We start from the raw sequence: 19174 nt of genomic DNA, 5'->3' as shown, positions 1-19174 counted from the left end.
GTTTTGCAACTGACAATCTAATTTGTGCAGCAGTTATGCACATTAATTATACTAGTTTTCAAAAGGAAGTATGTGTCACCAAATTACATACATAGCTGCTATTTAGTATGAATATAATTTTTTAAAAAGATGTATACACAAACTTTTGAAATTCCAAAAATATGAAAGTCCAAACCTCACCACATTCCCAGTCACGCTTCCATTCTTTGTGGGTAAAAGCATACAGAAAATGGCATTGCACTCATACTTTTACTTGCATGTACCCCAGTCAATTTTAAAGCAACTCCTGAAAATAAATCTTGTTTTATATACATAAACAGGTTTTAAAATTACCCACTAATTCCTACTACTAGGCCAATCTACCACTGCACAACACAGGAAACAAAGTTTGTGTTTGCAACAGATGAATTTCATTATAACAACCAAAACTAGTTCACTTATCCCTCAGACACAAGACTAAGTAGCACAACTGGTACAGAACTCCGTTACAAGATTGATCTCTGGATCTCCAAGAAAATTTGGTGCTCATATTACATTTATTTTGTCAAGTTTCCAATAGCTTCCCATAAAACAAAGGATAACTTTTTAAGGTTCTTCTCCTTACTTTTAAAGCCACAAACAAGTTGGGGCTGCAATATCTGTCTCCTTGTCTGATAGGTAACCCTTATGAGGTGCTGCTGTTTGTTACAGGTTCCTTCACTTATAAGGGTAAAGTTAGCCATATTGCAAAGGCCTTTTGTTTTAATTTGTTATTAATTTTCCATTCAAGAACAGTGCTTTAAAAGTATACATACAATTGGCTTCAAGATAGCACTATATATTGACAAATAAATATTACAATACATTTCATTCCCCCAACCCAATTCCAATGTAATTGGTTATTCATTTTAATCTTTTAATATAATAATCATTATAATCAAACAAAAACTGTATTTCAGAACCTCAACATATACCCCCCCCCCTCAGGATCCTACCCTCCCCTACCCCTGGATATGCAAGAAATATGTCCAGAAAAAGAAACTATGATTCTACAAAAGACATCAATGGGCCCCATATTAATTTGAAATTTTTTGTATTTCCTGTCAAATCTGCATTCATTTTTTCATATTTATAGGTTAAACATAAATTTGTCCACCAGAATGTAAAGTTAAGTCAGTCCCAGTTTTTCCAATTTCGTGTGATTAATTGTATAGCAGTACCCGTCATAATAAAAAAAAGACGTCTCTTAAATTTATGTAGAGGGTCTTTAATATATAATATAGTACCACAAATCATTGTTTCATAAGTCAAAGGGATCTCAACTTCTAGAATATTATTAATATGTCCCCAAATCAACTTCCAAAAAATCAAAATCATAGGGCAATAAAACAGTAAGTGATCCAATGTTTCCATGTCTAGATGACAGTGCCAGCATCTATTAGATCTTGAATTATCTAATTTATTTAGTCTAACTGGGGTCCAAAAAGAACGATGTAACAAAAAGAACCAAGTTTGTTTCATAGATGCTGCAAAGGCCTTTTAATGTTCTGTGCATTTTTAATGAAACTGGCTCCTTAGGAAAGCCTGTTTAGCTGGGGACCTTATTTCCTTCAATTAATAATACTCTTGAAAGTCATTCTTCATTGAACATATTTTCCAGAGGGATTACATAACAGATTTCCTAATATAGCCCACTTATAACTAAGCACAGTCTCTTTATGTGTTTCATGATTTTCGCCAAGTAAAACAATAAATTCACCACCATCCTGCTGCATAAATTGTTTGCAAATTGCATTGGTATTTAGTTCCCTACTAAAATACACAAAGGTTTTGCATCTAATGCCCGTTAACTGCAAGACAGAGGTGTAACTAACTGTACACATTATCTGTTGCATTAGCAACCTGTGCGTTTATCAGGTGCAGTCCATATCCATCCCACATCCTAAAACTGCATTTTTCCGCCCCCCTCCCAGATCTGTTCAAGGCCTCCCCAGGGCCAGCCATAGACCTGGTGGGCCAGGACAGGAGAGATCCCAGCTGCCTCCTGTCCCAGCCAACTGTGCCTTCCTTTACCTCCCTCCTGCCTCCTCCAAAAACTTTTTACAATCCCTGGTGGTCCACCAGTGAACTGGAGCAGGAGCGGCCTTTCCTTGCTCCTCTTCCATGGACAGCTGCTAGTGATTGGCTGCCACGAGTTCTCGTGAGGCCTGAGAGAACTCACAGCAGCCAATCACTAGTGGCTCTCCATGGGGCAGGAGCGAGAGAAGGCCGCACCTGCTCCGGTTCACCACAGGACCACCGGGTTTTGTAAAAGGTACACATGAGGGAGGTAAAGGAAGGCATAGTCAGCTGGGACAAGAGGCGGGAGGGACCCTCCTGTCTTGCCACACCACTGGACCACCGGGGATTTTAAAGGTACATGGGAGAAACGGGAGGCTAGGTAAAAGTTTTTCTAGTCAGCCAGGACAGGAGGCAGGAGGGTTCCCTCCTGCCCGGCCAACTGCTGGCCAAACAGGTCTTAAGCAGGCCTGGAAGAAGCCTGCAAAGCATCAGAAGGGAGGGAGAAGAAGGGAGGGGGGGGACAGGGTGCAGAGCCAGGGAGGGGGGCTGTGTACAGAGTAGAGAATGACATGGGGACAAATTTTTCCCTGTCCCCGCAAGAACTCAATTTCCCTGTCCCGTCCCGAGTTTTGTCACTGTCCCTGTACCATTCCTGTAAGCTCTGCCTTAACCACACAAACCTCAAACACTTATGATTTTAAAGTGTTAAAGTGGTTGAGGCTTGTGCAGATGAGGAATGCAGGAATGGGGCAGGGGCAGGAAAAGAACTCAAAGGGACGGGATGGGAAAATGAGTTCCCGTAGGGATGGGGAAAAATTTGGCCCCATGTCATTCTCTAGTGCAGACCCAGGCAGGGTAGGGAGGGAGAGAGGCTGGGTGCATAGCCTGGCAGGGCAGGAAGGGAGGGGGGGACAGGATGTAGAGCCTGGCAGGACAGGGGAAGGAGTGAGGGAGTGGGGCTTGGTACATAGCCAGGCAGGGCAGGGTACTTGAATATTAACTCAAATACACCCCCCACCCCAGTTTATAAGCGAGTCAACCTTTTTTCCTTCTTTTAGGGTAGAAAAAGGTTACCTCGGTTTATATTCGAGTTAGCTCATATTCGAGTATACAGTATATGGTAAACAGCTAAAATAGATTAGTAAAGAAGAACCTTAAAATTTCCTGACCAGATGATGTACTGTGTAAAGTGTTAATGCTCAAGATTTCACTCCCAACTAGAGCTCCCAAAAGCACATTTATATTACTGCGTTTAAAAGAACTATTTAACTAGAAGTATTCTGAACTTACCGGCCTGGGTAAAGCCAAGTTTGCTCCATACCAGTGGTACAATGCTCTCCAAACTGGTTCTGGCACTGTTTCATAATCTTTGCTTTGGACTAGCTGTGGTATTCGTTTCAATCGACCACCTTCCAATGTTAACGAAGTAGCCTTTAGGAAAAAATGGGGCATTGTAATTTCTGAACAAATTCTTCTTATTTTATAAAATACACATTTTAATAATATCAAATACCTAGCCAAAAAATATGCAAGTGCCTAAATGAAAGGCTGCATAAAAATCCAAGGCAACAGTAGCTGCCTTTAACAAAAGTAGGGAATAATTACTTTTGGACTTACAAAATAAAGAGAGCAAAGTTATTTTGTGCAAGGTGGATAACTATTATGGCCTGGAGCTCACTAACCCTGTGGGATGAAGTGATTGCCACCAAAATATAGAGCCTTCCAGATCAGGTACTTCAAGTGGCTGGTATCTAGTGTCTCAAAAGGAGCTTTTATCAGCTGGGCAGAAATGGTTTTCTTTTCTACCTGGCAATGATATGCACCAATTGCATTACGGTGAACCCCAATAAAAGCTGTTCTTGAGAACCGACTGATAAATTTAGATCATATTCAAGCAGTTTTTGTGTAGGAAAGGAAAATAGATCTATGTAGGGCTTAACCCTCATACCAAATGGCAAACCGCTTCCATTTAAAATCATTAAGACCTCCTACTGGAAACTATTCTGGAAGCCAACAGGACATGACACACTATGAGGCAAGTTGAAGGAACCCAGTACTACCCTCTCAACATCCAAACCATAAGGACTGAAGGTCAGGATGTAGTAGGGATCCCTGATCCTGACTTATTAATGCTGGAAAACAATCTAGTCTCCACAGATTTCTGGTGAAAAGCTCTAGAACAGGCAACCGTATTTGTATCAGCCAGTAGGGGACAATTAGAATCATGAGTCTTTAATCTGGGTTGTTTCAGAAGAGTTTTTGCTATGAAAAATAGAGGATATGCATACAAAAATCCTTCTCTCCTTCTGAGGCTAATCTGCCACGTAATCCTAGTCTGGAACAGAACTGAGGGACTTTGTTGTATTGAGTAGTAAAAAGATCTATTGAGTTGGTGCCCCACTTTTGATAGATCTTCTAGGCTATGCCCTCATATAGGGACTGTTCTTGAGGTTGCAGAATCCAACTCAGCCTGTCTGCCTGAAAGCTGTCTTTCCCTGCCAGAAATGGGGCTCTGAAGCACTTTCTCTAAGAGATGACATACCTCTGTATTCTAAATGCTTCTTGACCTAGGTATGAACCCATTTCTTCCAGGTTGTTGATGTAAATACATTGAAACCCTGATGTTTGAAAAAGAATACTGTAGTTTGATTGGATAGCCAATTTCTGAAAGTCCTTAGAATATACTAAATTGCTCTTAGTTCTAGAAAATTTATCTGATGAAGCTTTTCAGAGCAGATTATAGATTCAAAAGTGAAAACAATCTCTATGAGCTCCCCAACCTGGGTTAAAAGCATCTGAGGAATTTAGAGAGAGATACTCTTTGCTAGATTGGTTTGAACCACCACCAGATCAGTGAGTTCTGGAGATGATGTCCTAAAGATTCTAAGTGGCTTGTGTCCACTGGATAAATAGAGTCCAATGAGTCTCAAATTGAAGTGGGTCCAATAAGCCTCAAGTTGAAGTATGCCATGGGAATTACATAAACTGTGGAGGCCATGTGACTTAGCATTCTCAATATCAGACCCACTAATACCTGCTGGCTCTAATGCACTTAGCATGATACTGTGATTTTTTTTTTTTTTCTTTTTTGATTGAGGGGTTTTTTTTGCTGATAAAACAGTTCTGCATAGTGTAAGCACTGCAAAGTCTATAGCTGCATAGAACAGGATATCTGAGGCTTTTTCCTCCTATTTTTGATAAGAATTCTTAGTTTGTGGGAAGATTCCACTTTTTTGTTTTCTTTGGATGATTATAATTTTGGTGGTATCTCTCCCACTTTGGATTTTCTATATTTGTGTATAAACATTCTTTAAGTCCTGAAAGCATAGCAAATCTTCTTTTTATATAGTGTTTTATATAGTGTTTAAGGAAATCATCCTGAACTTTTGTTTGACCAGATACTTGTTCAGGGCCTTAGGAACTCCCCTCTCTTCTTTGTGATCAGAAAGTACTTGAAATAAAATCTCTTTCCTCCTTCCCCTAATGAAAATAGCTTTGACTACATTGGCCTGTAAGAGAAGACAGTTAATTGATAAGCAATTCCTGATGCTGAAAGCTTAAATTTGATGCTCTCAGTGGGTAGTTTTAAGGAATGTGTTCTAATTGCAGATGGTGACCTACTTAGAACCCACCAAATTTGGGGTTACAAGGGGCTACCTTGCTTGGAAAAAAAATTCAGCCTTCTTCCTACCAGAAGATAGTCTGGGGTGGTCATGGAGATCAATGTTATACTCTGCTGGAGTTAGTGAAAGCTCATCCCTGGTTTTGACTGGGGAGCTGGTTAGACTTCCTGGGATCTCAACTAATTAGCGCAAGAGTGAATTTCTTGAGTTGTTTGGGAGGAGCAAGAGGAGGGAGAATACCTACAGCCTTTGAGAGTAGTAGACCCTCTTTTGCCCCCCAATGAAAAGCTTTCTAGAAGAGGTGGTTAGGCAAGAAGTGGATATGAAGAGAAGTGTTGCTTGATGAGGGCAGCAGCCTCCTGCATCTTTTCTCCAAAGAGATTCTCTCCAAGGCACAGCTCATCCCCAAGCCTCTCTTGCACTACTGGCTTGAAGTGTGAAGCTGTCAGCCAAGTGATTCTGCATACACTAATTCCAATTGTGGAGGGTCTGGACACTGTATCAAAAATATAATAAGTCAAACAGAATATGTTTTTTCACATTCCATCCTTTTTCGGCTGCTAATAATTCATCAGTCTTTTCCTGAGGGAAAATGTCAGCATACTCCACTACATTGTACACATGTGCATGGCATGAAGAACTGGTAAAAAGCTGAGCATAGTATTGTGGCCAAACATCTTCCAAAAAAGACTCAAAGTTTCTTGCTTCTTTACCCATGGCACTGAGGAGTTGGTCTTTAAACTCTTGGCCAATTTGAGAGCAGATTCAACCACCATAAAATGGTGAAGAAGCTGCTGCTTTTCAAATACTGAAACCTTTTGAACCTGATACAGTCGACCTTGTTAACCTTCTTGCTGTACCGGGAGGGGGGTGTCTCCCATATCTTTATCTGTACCTGCTTCAGGACCCTGTGAATGGTCACTAACAGTTTCCTTAGGGAAATGAAGGATGTTTTAACTGTGGAGTCAGCTATGACTTTGAGGTCCTCTACTACCTTCACATCAAAGAGGTTCTCTGGTAGAGAGCAATGAAGGACCTACTACTTTCACAGGCATAGGTATCTTCCTCCCTCTTGACATTTCCAGAATAACCTGGGCTCTCCTATTACCTCAGACAGAAGTAGGAGAGTCCAGGTTATTCTAGAAATGTCATGAGGGAAAGTAGTTGGTTCTTCATTGCTCCCTGCCAGAGAACCTCTTTGATGTGGAGGCTGAAACAGAGTATAGACTTAATAAGGTCTGCCACACTTCAACCTTGTCACCAAAAATGTAGTTTCTCCAGCACAGAATGTCCAACAGCTTCTTCTGAAGTGCTGGTTCTAGGTCTGAAGTGCACAGTCAGATGAGTCTGCACAATCCAGTACTCAAGGTGGAGGCCCTATATACAGCATCAAAAGCATTATAGGTTACCCACACCTTGTACTTTCTGCACCCCAGCTCTTTGGATACTAGCTGATGGAGCTCCTCAGCCTTCTCCCAAGGGAGAGTGTCCATGAACTCCACCACTCTGCACACAATGTTCCACAAGTACATGGCCATTAAGAGCTGGTAAGAAGCTATGAAGGAGGCAAGCAGTGTGTTCAGATAAACCTTATTCCCCCAAAGACTCTAAGGTCTGGGCAATACTCCCCAGGGATTACAAGAAGTGAGCCTTGGAACTCTTGGCTCTTTTGAAAGTGGATTTGACCACCATGGAATGGTGAGAAGTTGAAGCTTCTCAAATCCTGGAGTCTTTGCGACCTTTTATAAAGAGTAGTATCTCCCAGTGCTTCATCTGCACTAGCTTAAGGATTATGTGCACAGGCACTATCACAGCTTTCTTTTAGGGGGGGGCATCAAACTGAAGGATGTTCACCATCTTAGCCCTGGGCTAAGGTGGAATCAAGCATCTCAATGGTGAAAAATTCCTGACTGGATGTTCGAGGCTTAAGGGGCCTAGGGAATCATCAAAATAAAAGAAAACGTAAAAGGTATAGAGTACTGGTCATGTGTGTGATATTTACACAGAACTGGAAGATCAACTGTTACCACAAATTGCAGTTAAAAAAAAAAAAAAAGTCACTGTGATGAGAGCTGTCGGTAAGCGAAAATTAAGCGGGTAACCTTTCCCAACCTCTTGTTTCATCACCTATCCCTCTTTTATTTGTTTATGAATTGTATTTAATCCTTTAACTTCCTCCCTCCCTTTTTCTCATGTATTGTTTTGTTAAAATTGTACTAATTTTCTGGTTCAATTAATGTGACTTTTTCTTTTTACCCGATTTTATAGTTATGTGTAAATTGCATTGGATTTGGATTTGGATTTTGTGATCATATCAAATTTTTAAATAAACTTGAAACTTGAGACACGAAACGTGTTCTCACTGCTCCGTGGAAAAAAAAACAACCTAGGGCTAAGCTGGTCTTGCATAATGACAGCAGGTGAGAAGGCATTTGCATATTTAGTAGGCCACTTGCAAAAACTTAAAAAAAAAAAAAAAAAAAAGAACACCGGGGAGCACTTACTGCTATGGGTTCCTTTGGACTATACCACCCAGTGAGAATATCTACATCCTGTTTGTCTTTGGAGAAAGGAAACTTAACAACTTGCAAATGATTGAATTGTTGCCAGCGTCTGTCATGAGTATAATAAAATGAATAACAAAAAAGATCCTAATATTAAGACTCTAGTTTTTAGACTTATTACTATTTACCTTCACAGGTTCATGGGTTACTAGTGGCTGGTTGTCAATAGCACCTGGTTTTTGGGTTTGTAGGAAAGCATTTCCATTGGCTCCCAAAAAACACTGGTTGTTATTGTCAGAACTATTGTGTTGCCTGGCAAAACACATATCGGCCCCTGCAGTTGTAGAATACAGAAAACCTGTAAAAGAAACAAAAGAATGTGCTGCATCTTTGACCATGGAATCAGAATATATGGCAGAAACAAAACCATAGAGTCCATGCTTGTGCATTTTTTGTACTACAGGTACTCTGTTAAAGAATAAATTGCAGTTTTATTTCAGAACAATATTAAACAGTGGCAGGTAGAAGAATTTTTTCAATACCAGTCAAGGTGAACAAACAAATACTTTTGAATAACAACTCACTGTGTTTACTGCATATGACTGAGTTTTGAAGGGCATTAAAAAGAAGCTATTAAAATGTGTGTTGTCATATTCTGTGCTATCTGTATAATTATAGCTTTGGATGTGTTTGTTGGTCTGTATTATAATCAATTGCTTTTTATAAGTTTTTTGTATCTTATCCTGGGTGTTTTAGAATGGACAGATGAAATATTAAAACAAATGAAATGAAATAATACCCTGTCAAAAATGCAACCTACACATCTGATCTATTTATACAAATGCACCATGCTGGTATCTTTTCTGTAAAAATATTGTACTTTTGTCTAGAATATTGAAAATAAACCATCTTACCATGATACAGACTCTGTGTGTTATTAGAACTAGATTTATTTAAAGACTTTGGCCCTACCAAGTAGCAGAGATGGGAAGCTACAGAGAGACTAAAATTTAGATGCAAAAAGAAATCCCAACAATCAGAAATGTGAATAGTTTGATAATGCAGTGGTAGTGATTCAGACAATGATATGGCCCAAGATATTTGCTACAGCTATCAACTGCTTGACCTAACAATTCTATATCCCTGTGTCCCCCTCCCCCCTGCAAGCACATACTTACACAAAGCTGTGTAACTGCTATAATATACTCAACCAGTTTCAATATTATAATAATAATAATAATAACTTTATTCTTATATCCCGCCTGTAATCTTGCGACTTCTAGGCGGTTTACAATAAAAGAAACTGTAAATACAATCAAGAGAAGTTTTTCATACAGCGAATTAGAGAGTATAGCAGTGTATATCTCGTACAACTACTTAAAGAGAATAGCATTGTACTTTTGATAACATTGGTAATGTTAACGTCAGTTTGTGTGTTGCAAGGCCCGGAAGCGCCAAGTTGTTTGCACAGAAGTAGAAATATTCCGTGAGTTCATATAGTGTTCATGTTTGGTGATTGGGGGTTTGGGGTTAACAGTTGCAAGTTCAGGTGTTACGAGGGGGGTTGATGTTCCGGTTCGTTACCTAGGTATTTCAAGAATAGGTAAGTTTTTAGGTGTTTTCTGAATTCTTCATAGTTGTTTGTGTGCGCAATTAGTTTTTTATGCCACACACTCACCATTTTCCATAAAATTATTCTTCAATTGTAACATAGTAATATAACATAGCACATGACAGCAGATAAAGCCTCGAATAATTCCCATTCTGTACATTCTTAGGAAAGGCATATTTGTGTTCCCTCATTTCCTTCCTCCATTGCATCTTAGGCAATTCAATCAAACCTCTATGTCCATGATCTGTAATTTGCCTAAAAAACTGAATTCATATGTCTTCCTTTTTCACACAAAAACTGCACTAATTTCAGAACAAACTAAGATGCTGCATTTCCTGGATCAATTTAGATGACCTCTTTTCAGTATATTCTGGCTCACATGTATTTATTGTGGAGAATAATATCTTAGGCTATCTATAATGCTATAAATGTGAAATAATGATCCCAATACTATCTCAAAGATTCATTTAAATAACTATTTAGATTGTAACATGTGCTCAGAGTTGTGTAGCCCTGCCAAAGACACAAAGTCCATATAGCAAGACCCACCACCCAATCATTGCATATGTGACAGGGTGAAAAAGTGCAATTCCTATTCTCATTTAACTGTAATCAATTCAACTTTAGTTTTGGAAAATCCTTGAAGGGCCCCAACATGGACCACGTTTCGATTATCTGTCTCAAGGAACCCAAACTGTAAGGCAGCTAAGAAGAGTACTGACAGTTATTATGATGGTACTGTATTTTTGAACTGAACTAGAGAATGACACGGTGGCGGTTTACCCGCGGCCACCGCATTTTAGCTGCGGGTCACCGCCGAAAACGGGGAAGAAAACTAGCAGTCGCTGCGGCGAAGGGGACAAGGCCATTCACCGCCCGCGGGGCGGTGAATGGGTCTTGTCCCCGCAGTGAGGCATGAAGGATCGCGCGGTCCCCGCAGCTCACACCCGCCTGCCCAATCGATTCTAGTGTTTAGCCAGCTCTCTCCCTTCTCCTCACCTTAGTTTGTAGATTTTCTTTTTCGGCGACCCGCACGCTATCAAAGAGCCGCTGCTGCTCAGTTTCGATCTTCTGCTCTGACGCAACCGGAAACAGGAAGTTGCAGCAGAGCAGAAGATTGAACACTGAGCAGCCGCGCGTGTGCGGCTCTTTGGGAAAGCGTGCAGGTCGCTGAAAAAGAAAGCCTGCAAATTAAGGTGAGGAGAAGGGAGAGAACTGGCTAAACACTAGGATCGATTGGGCAGGCGGGTGGGGGCTGCGAGGACCGTGCGATCACCCGTGTTCCCGGCTCAGACTGTAAGGAGGGAGTGAAAGGGAAAAGGATTCTGGGCCAAGGGGATGAAAACGGAAAGAAAAACCCACAGCAGGAAAGAAAGGGAAGGACAGGCAGGTGAGCCAGATGCTAGAAGCAGGGGGGGGGGGAAGAAAGAGGGAAAAAAGCTAGATGGGGTTGAAAAGAAGAGACACACTGGTATGGAAGAGGAAGATAGGGGAAATCTGGACACAGGAAGGTAACAGAAAGAGGGGAAATTATGTGCATGGGGCATAGGGACAGAGACATAAAGGGGACATGCCATGGGGATGGTATATGGACACAGGGGGGGGCAATGGCAGATACATAGGGGAGATATTAGAAATGGGGAAAATAGGAGCACAGAAGCGAGATGGTTTGTGGGGATGGGACAGGGATCGATCTCGCAGGCTCCAGTGGCTTGCACAAATTACATTGTAACGTGCCATGAAAATAAGAGGGAGGAAGGTAGATAGATAGGCCACGCGAGAGGAGCTGAAGGGTAGTAGAAAGGAACAGATGGTAAAGGAGGGAGGGAAGGAATTCAATGAGAAGATGTGGAAAGCAGAAACCAGACAACAAAGGTAATATTTAACTAAGTTTTAAAGTATGTTTCCTTTATACGTAAATAAAGAAAAGTATATAAAATCGTACCCGTTTGAGGCTTTTATGTATGCAGCGGTGACGGTGACGGGGCGGTGAATGGGGTTGCAGTGGCGGTGACGGGGCGGTGAATGGGGTGGCAGTGGCGGTGACGGGGCGGTGAAGGGAATGGCGGTGACGGGGCGGTGCAGAGGATGGTGAGACGGGGACGGGGCGGTGACGGGGACCAATTTTTTCACCGTGTCATTCTCTAAACTGAACTTACCATTAGAGAATGACACGGGGACATATTTTTCCCCATCCCCACAGGAACTCATTTTCCTATCCCAGAGATTTCTTTTGCTGTCCCTGCCGCGTTCCTGCAAGCTCTGTCCTCATCTGCACAAGCCTCAAACACTTTCAAATCATAAGTGTTTGAGGCTTGTTTGGTTAAGGCAGAGCTTACAGGAATGGAGTAGCGACAGGGACGGTGACAAAACTCATGGGAACAGGATGGAAAAATTGAGTTACTACAGGGACGGAGGAAAAATTGTCCCCGTGTCATTCTCTACTTACCATCTCATTTTGCATTGAAAGCAAACATTACAGTTTGGGTTTCTTGAGACAGATATCGAAACGTGATCCACATCAGGACCTTTCAAGGATTTTCCAAAGCTAAGTTGAATTGATTACAGTTATATGAGAATGGGAATTGCACTTTTTCACCATGTCACATATGCAATGATTGAGTGGTGGATCTTGCTATATGAACTTTGTGTCTTTGGAAGAGTACACAATTCTGAGCACATATTACAATCTAAGTAGTTATTTAAATTAATCTCTGAGATAGCATTGAGATCATTATTTCACATTTATTACATAAGAACATAAGAATTGCCGCTGCTGGGTCATTTTGTTCCCCTGTTATGATTAGACTTTATCTACAATGCTAAGCTGTTCAAATAAAAGCAATAGCCTCTGAACTCTAAAGCTAATGTAATAAAGCATGGAAGGCTTACGAGGCAATTATATAAATAGATACCTCAGTTTAGGTGCTCCAGTGCCATGCGCTTAGCATCAATTCAATAATGGCATCTCGGTGCCAGGTTTCTGTTATAAAATACTAGCATAAGTTGGTATTGGCGCACACTGTTATGCCATGCCAATGGCAGGCTAAGTTGGCACACATAATGCATAGTATTCCATAAACTGTGTGTGTAACTGCGAGACATGTCCATGTGCATGCTTCCTTCTCCTCCCACTATGCAGTTAGGCACTACCTTATAGAACAGCGCCTAGTGCACACAGGTGACTAACTGCAAAATTAATGGTGCCTTTGATGCATGTAAGTGGCACTTATCTCTAAGCACCAGTTTACAGAATTGCCTTCCACATGCACAGCTTAGTGTAGGTACCATGCACATTTTTCTATGCTGTTATGGCCACCCTATGCACAGAGAAGTTTAGTGTACCATGAAACTCTCTGCAAAAAACTGTGTTGACATTAGAACATTGTTCATTTAAATCCAGTGGTAATAAAGGCACTGAAAAAAGTGCACATAAGACCCAAAATGTGCTTCTTGGGATTTAGCATGTGGGCCAAGGGAAGGTAAAAATTTAGCTTGTTTTTCTGTAACTAGCATTAGTGGGGGGGTTTCATGCCAGTTTCATTCTCGTGCCAAAATGAACACGCCACAACTAGTACCGTATTTTCACATAGATAACGCGCACCCGTGTAAAACGCGCACACAGGTATAGCGCGCAAAAAACACATATTTATGTACATAAATTTTTATATACCGCGCACACCCGTATACCGCGCATGCTGCCCAACTCTCCTTTCGCCCGCCCCGACTCTCCTCTGGAGACCCCGACTCTGTTTTCGCCCGCCCCGACTCTCCTTTCCTCCTTGAAGTCCTGTCCCTACCCTGAAAGCCTGATGCCCCCCCCCCCGGCGTCCGATTCACCCACCCGCAGGACCGCTCGCACCCCCACCCCAAAGGACCGCTCGCACGCACCCGCACCCCCACCCTGAAGGACCGCTCGCACCCCCACCCCGAATGAGCGCTCGCACTCCCACCCCGAAGGACTGCTCGCACCCCCACCCGAAGAACCACTCGCACCCCCACAGCCTCTCCCCCCTCCCCCATGGAGAGGCTGTCTACCTTGTTTCCGGATGCCAGCGAGCCCAGCTGTTTTCTCTGCCGGCGGTCCCGCCCCTTCTCTGAGCCCTGCTGCGCTGCTTTTTCTTCCGGCGGTCCCACCCTTTCTCTGACATCAGAGAAAGGGCGGGACCGCCTGAAGAGGAAGCAGCGCAGCACAGGGCTCTGAGAAGGGGCAGGACCACCGGCAGAGGAAGCAGCTGGGCTGGCATCCGGAAACAAGGTAGACAGCTTCTCCATGGGGGAGGGGGGGAGGCTGTGGGGGTGCGAGCGGTCCTTCGGGTGGGGGTGCGAGCGGTCCTTCGGGGTGGGAGTGCGAGCGCTCCTTCCGGGTGATGAATCGGGCGTTGGGGGGGGGGGGAAACTATGTAAAAAAATTTTTGTACAACGCGCTCACGCGTATAACGCGCAAGGGTATGCGCGGTTTGTAAAAACCACGTATAATGCGCGCGTTATATGCGAGAAAATACGGTATATATAGTAAATATAATGGGGAAAAAAGGACGGGACTAAGCAACACAGGTAATCACATAGTCAAATGTGGGGTTAGTAGGTGTTGCAGCTGGGAAACAATGGGCAACGTACACAACTGCCGAAATTTACATGAGATACCAATATTATTTCAGCATGGAATATACATTTGGTATTGCTGACGCCTACATCTAATTTTCATAACTTGATATGTATAACCTCAGTGATGAGTAAATTAATGGAAATGCATCTAAAACAGAGAACAGTAAGGCTTCTGAAATACAGTGGATTGCAGGACCTGAGGCAGTATAGTTTAAACTAGAGGTCAGACAAATCTGATTAATTTTAGCAAAATCTTTGACAAGGTTCCGTATAGGTGACATACAAATTAAACCAAGAGGTCTTGGTACAGACCCTAAAGTGACTGATAGGGTAAGGAACTAATTGAGGGAAGGTGGCAGAAGTTAGTGGTAAATGCAGACTGATGATGTCGCATCATTAACGGATATAGTAGATTCTTGGCATTCCACTTTAGAAGCTACATTAGATGATTTAGAAGCCTTTTCGGGCTGTCCATATTACCCAGGGAAAGCATAGTCCCTGGTACTTGGAGGACCTAAAACAGGTGAAGCAACACCTTCGCAAACTGGAGCATGGTTGGAGGAAATGTCCTGTTTCTGATAAGGCAGCAGATCACAGTATGGAGTTACTGTTGTTGACTTTATGTGATGAGATCCGTCAAGGATTTGATAATGGAAAACTTTTCTTGTTGGTCTCACTCAATGTGGCATCTGATTTGACACTGTAGACCATCTTAAACTTCTGGACAGATTACATGGATTTGTGATCGCTAGTAATGTACTGAAGTGGTTCCAATCTTTTTTGAGCGACAGATCCTTTTGTGTGGTTAATGGAAATAATCAAACCCTGTTTTTTCCTTTGAAATGCAGAGTGCCTCAGGGCTCTTCATTATCTGCAATGTTATTTAATCTATTCCTGGCACCTATTGGGAAGTTGTTTGCAGACTTTGGCCTGCAATCTCGCATCTATGCAGACAATCTGCAGTTTTTATTTGAATTTCCAGGAGATTGCATACAGGGCTTCCAGTTGTTGTTGCATTATATGGATGAGATTCAACAATGGATGACTATGAACCATCTTTGCCTAAATGTTTCAAAAACTAAGATTTTTTGGCTTTCTTCCACTGGTATCGAAGGAGCGCTGGAGAATTTTGTGTATGCTTGGGATTACCATTTTTTAAAAAAATTTCTTTATTAATTTTAAAGCTATAAGTAAGTGCACAATATAATACAATCCTGTAACTCTATAAAAGCACTTAAATACAATTACAATTATAGGGGAGTGCACATGTTTAACTATCAATGCAGTGATTATAGGGGCTTGTGGGCATGGGTACTCCTCTCTATGGGTCCCTAACGCACCTCCAAGACGACTTAAGCTGCCTCTGGGCTGGACAACTAGGCTTTTCTATGCCAGGCGGCCAGGTGATGATGATCTGGAGGCTGAAATTTAAAATTGTGAATAAAATTTCTATGGGGGTGGGGAGGGGGTCTGTGATCACTGGGGTAGTGTGTGGGGGTCTGTGTTATGTGTTTGCAGTGCTTATCTGGTGAGTTTAGGTGGGTTTTTGTGACTTAATTTTCAGTTATACATGCTGTACGACTAAGTCTAAGCCGGCCCATGTCCCGCACAACTCCCACCCTCAACACGCCTCCCAAAACGCCACGTTTAGCTTTAGACATTGAGCGGCACTATGAAGGCCTAGGTCGCTTAGAAATACGTCCAAAACCCATTTTTATTTTCTGCGCTTGGATGTTTTTGAGAAATGTTTGTCCATGTGCCGACTTAGGTCGGTTTTTAGACGTTTATCTCTTTCGATTATGAGCACCATTGGGTTTATCCTTAAATAATTTTTTATGTATAAAATAATTTGTTGTGATCAATATAGGAGTGTTTAGTCTATGATAAGTTTTGTGTGTCATAATGGCAATCTTAGAGAAAATGAGTTTGGTTCAGTAACAGGGTAAAAGCAATATTAAAAAAAAAAAAAAAAAATTAAAAAAGTAAGAACATGCAGGAGCCTTATGTACCAGTTTAATACATGAATGACTGTGCTAAATAGTGTGTGCTAAATTATGTGAAACAGAAAATAACACTGAAGTGCATATTAGGTGGGAATTGTGACTTGCAGTTAATGAAAAAGGTAATTATCATGAATTAATTGCTAAAACAGCACCTTAAGAGAAGTTAACGTATGGTAACAAGCTTTGCTCTGTGTTAACTGAATTGCAGCCCTACCCAAAAGGCTGAAAATACCCTCAACCATTACCACAGATGTCTTGCTTGTAACTGTTGCAGTTAATTCTAAATCTTAGTGTACTTTAGGTTATAGAGCCCAGGACCTGCAAAATATCACAAATAAACCTCTTCTTGTCTACATAGCTTCTGGGCTTGCTTAAATTGTTGTACCTTGTATTCATCTCCAGGTGGTAGATTTAAATCCCTGGCTGAAACTAAACTAAACCTTAGTAGAATTCAGCTTTTATGCTTACTACTGCCTGTGGACTCTGAGGCTTCTGATGAACTAGAAATATTATCTGAAAACTTTTCCTCTGTAGGGCTGCAGAAATTAGTCACTATTGTCCTGTCTTCTCCAGGGTCCACCGTGAAGGCTCCAGATGAATTTCTACTTCCGCTCAAGAAAGGTGAAGGTTCTATCATCACAGGTTTAGAATCCTAATTTAAAAAAAAAAAAAAAGATAAATTACGAGCTGTGACCAGAGTAGAATGAATCTCTTATTTCAAAATTCATATTTTTGTTGTTGTTGGTCCTATGGGGGATAATTCTATGAAATGGGTGCTAATCTTTACACAACAATTACACAAGTGAATGTTTACAATTACAGAATTACAGAATGTGCACATTCACCCCTAAATGACAAAAATCTGCCTAAGGGATATTCTGTAAATATGTGAATATCTAACATAGCAAGTATTTTACAGGTAGGCTTACACACATAGGCGGAGTTTGGGTAGAGTGTGAACAAGACTCATGTACTTAACTTATGAAATGCTGTAGATAAGGGGTCCTCAATTCTAGTCTTAGAGATCTACAACCCAGCATGGTTTTCAGGATTACCACAATAAATATATATGAGATCTGTTTGCATGCAATGGAAACCAGGTGTAAATTCCAGCACACAAGTTGGGCATGGATCTATAACATTGTGAACATTTTAAAGGAACACCTCTGACCCATCTATGCCCCTTCCCATGGCCACACTCCTCTGAAGATCTGCGTGGAAACATCGGTGCTATTCTATAAATGGCCTCATTTTAATACCTAGCACTAAAACATTTTTCCATGGTGAAAACTCAGTGCAAAAATAGCACCAAATGTTCAGCGCCATATATAGAATTCCTCCAATCTTATATGAAAGTAGGTGCTATGTTTTCAGAACGCTTACTTTTATTCATGTATATCACTAGTTAATTATCTACTTCAGCATGTAAAATGGTCTATATGCTCACTTGTTTTTAAAAAGTTAACCCCTTAAAAGGCAATTCTCAAAAGCATTTTTGTATATAAAATAGTTTTGTACCCAGAAATTGGATTTATGAGAACTGCCCATTACATGCACTGCTTTCATTAAGCACAAAAAAGAAGATTATGTACTTACCCTGGTAAGCTCTTTTCCAGTAAATAGGTGAGACATTCTAAACAGATGGGTTTTGTCCCAATGGCCGCATGCCATCTGCAGAAGGAATCCACTCTGGACTTTTTCTCTGTGCCTCTGCTGTACTTCACTGTACTCTCTAGCTCCACCTACATTAATACTCAAGCACTGAGAGCCACTAAATAAACATGTAGAGACACCCATGGCAATCAAGTTTAGAAACAATCATTCTGCTCAAGAAGTAACATGAGAACATCAACTACGAACAGCCAACAAAAGCCTCAAATGAGCTCAGAAACTAATCCTGCATAAAAGAGAAACATATATGCAATTTTCTTCCCAGCTCCCAAGGGCCAACAGGCATCCAAGTTTCAAGTTTTTATTAGACTTTGATGAATCGCTTATTTAGTTTTACTAAGCGAAATACAACTTGGAGATGCATAAACAGACAGACAATAGGCAGGCACAGGAAAGATAGGGCAGGAGTCTAGAATATCTCACCTATCTTCTGGAAAAGAGCTTACTAGGGTAAGTACATAATCTCTTCCAGTGCAAGAGGTGAGATATTCTAGACAGATGTAACGTACAAAAGTGGTCCCCAAAAAGCTGGAGCAGGCTTGCTGTGCCAGCCTGTAAGACTCGAGGACTCAAAGGCAGAGTCCTGTCTCACCACCACATTAACTCTGTACAACTTGGCAAATGTGTGTAGAGAAGACCACATTGCTGCCCTGCAGATCTCAGGGAAAAAAGCTCCAGCTTTAGCCCATGAAGAAGCCACACTTCTGGTAAAACGTGCCTTGACAGAAACAGGAGACTGTTTCCCAGAAAGAATAAAGGCTGACAAAATGGGCCTATGGACCCATCTGGAAATCGTGGCCTAGGAAGTGGGAGCACCCTGCTTAACAGAATGAATCAGCACAAACAGATAAGTCCTCTGTGATGTTTGTGTATTTAGTTCCATTCCGCCTCTGCCCCATTCCACTCCTTTCTACCTCCAGCCCCACCCTGTTCTGCCTCTAGCACCGCTCCCACAAAGCCTCTTCCCTTCTTCCCTAACAAGCTCCAGCCGCGTTTGGAGAGCCTGGAGCATGCGCAGATATGTGCGACGCTATCCTTCCATGCTCAGAGGCCGTCCAGTTGCAGCTGAAGCTGGTCAAGGCTTTCCAAAACCCAGACAAACTGTTGGGTTTT

At 41.7% G+C, this 19174-nt stretch overlaps 1 protein-coding gene across 3 annotated transcripts in view; it reads right to left on the bottom strand.

The window, feature by feature from the left end:
- USP32 (ubiquitin specific peptidase 32) overlaps nt 1-19174 on the bottom strand; it is a 406702-nt gene that overhangs the window by 142989 nt on the left and 244539 nt on the right. For all 3 annotated transcript variants that reach the window (XM_033921901.1, XM_033921902.1, XM_033921903.1), the window contains 3 exons: nt 16859-17042; nt 8356-8525; nt 3331-3471 (listed from right to left, as the gene is read on the bottom strand). In XM_033921901.1, the coding sequence (XP_033777792.1) occupies nt 3331-3471; nt 8356-8525; nt 16859-17042 (495 nt within the window). The remainder of the gene's footprint in view (nt 1-3330; nt 3472-8355; nt 8526-16858; nt 17043-19174) is intronic.

The sequence above is a fragment of the Geotrypetes seraphini genome, chromosome 15, assembly GCF_902459505.1.
Source record: "Geotrypetes seraphini chromosome 15, aGeoSer1.1, whole genome shotgun sequence".
NCBI lineage: Eukaryota > Metazoa > Chordata > Amphibia > Gymnophiona > Dermophiidae > Geotrypetes > Geotrypetes seraphini.
The sequence above is the reverse complement of the archived record's forward strand: the minus strand, read 5'-3'. Positions and strand labels throughout refer to the sequence as shown.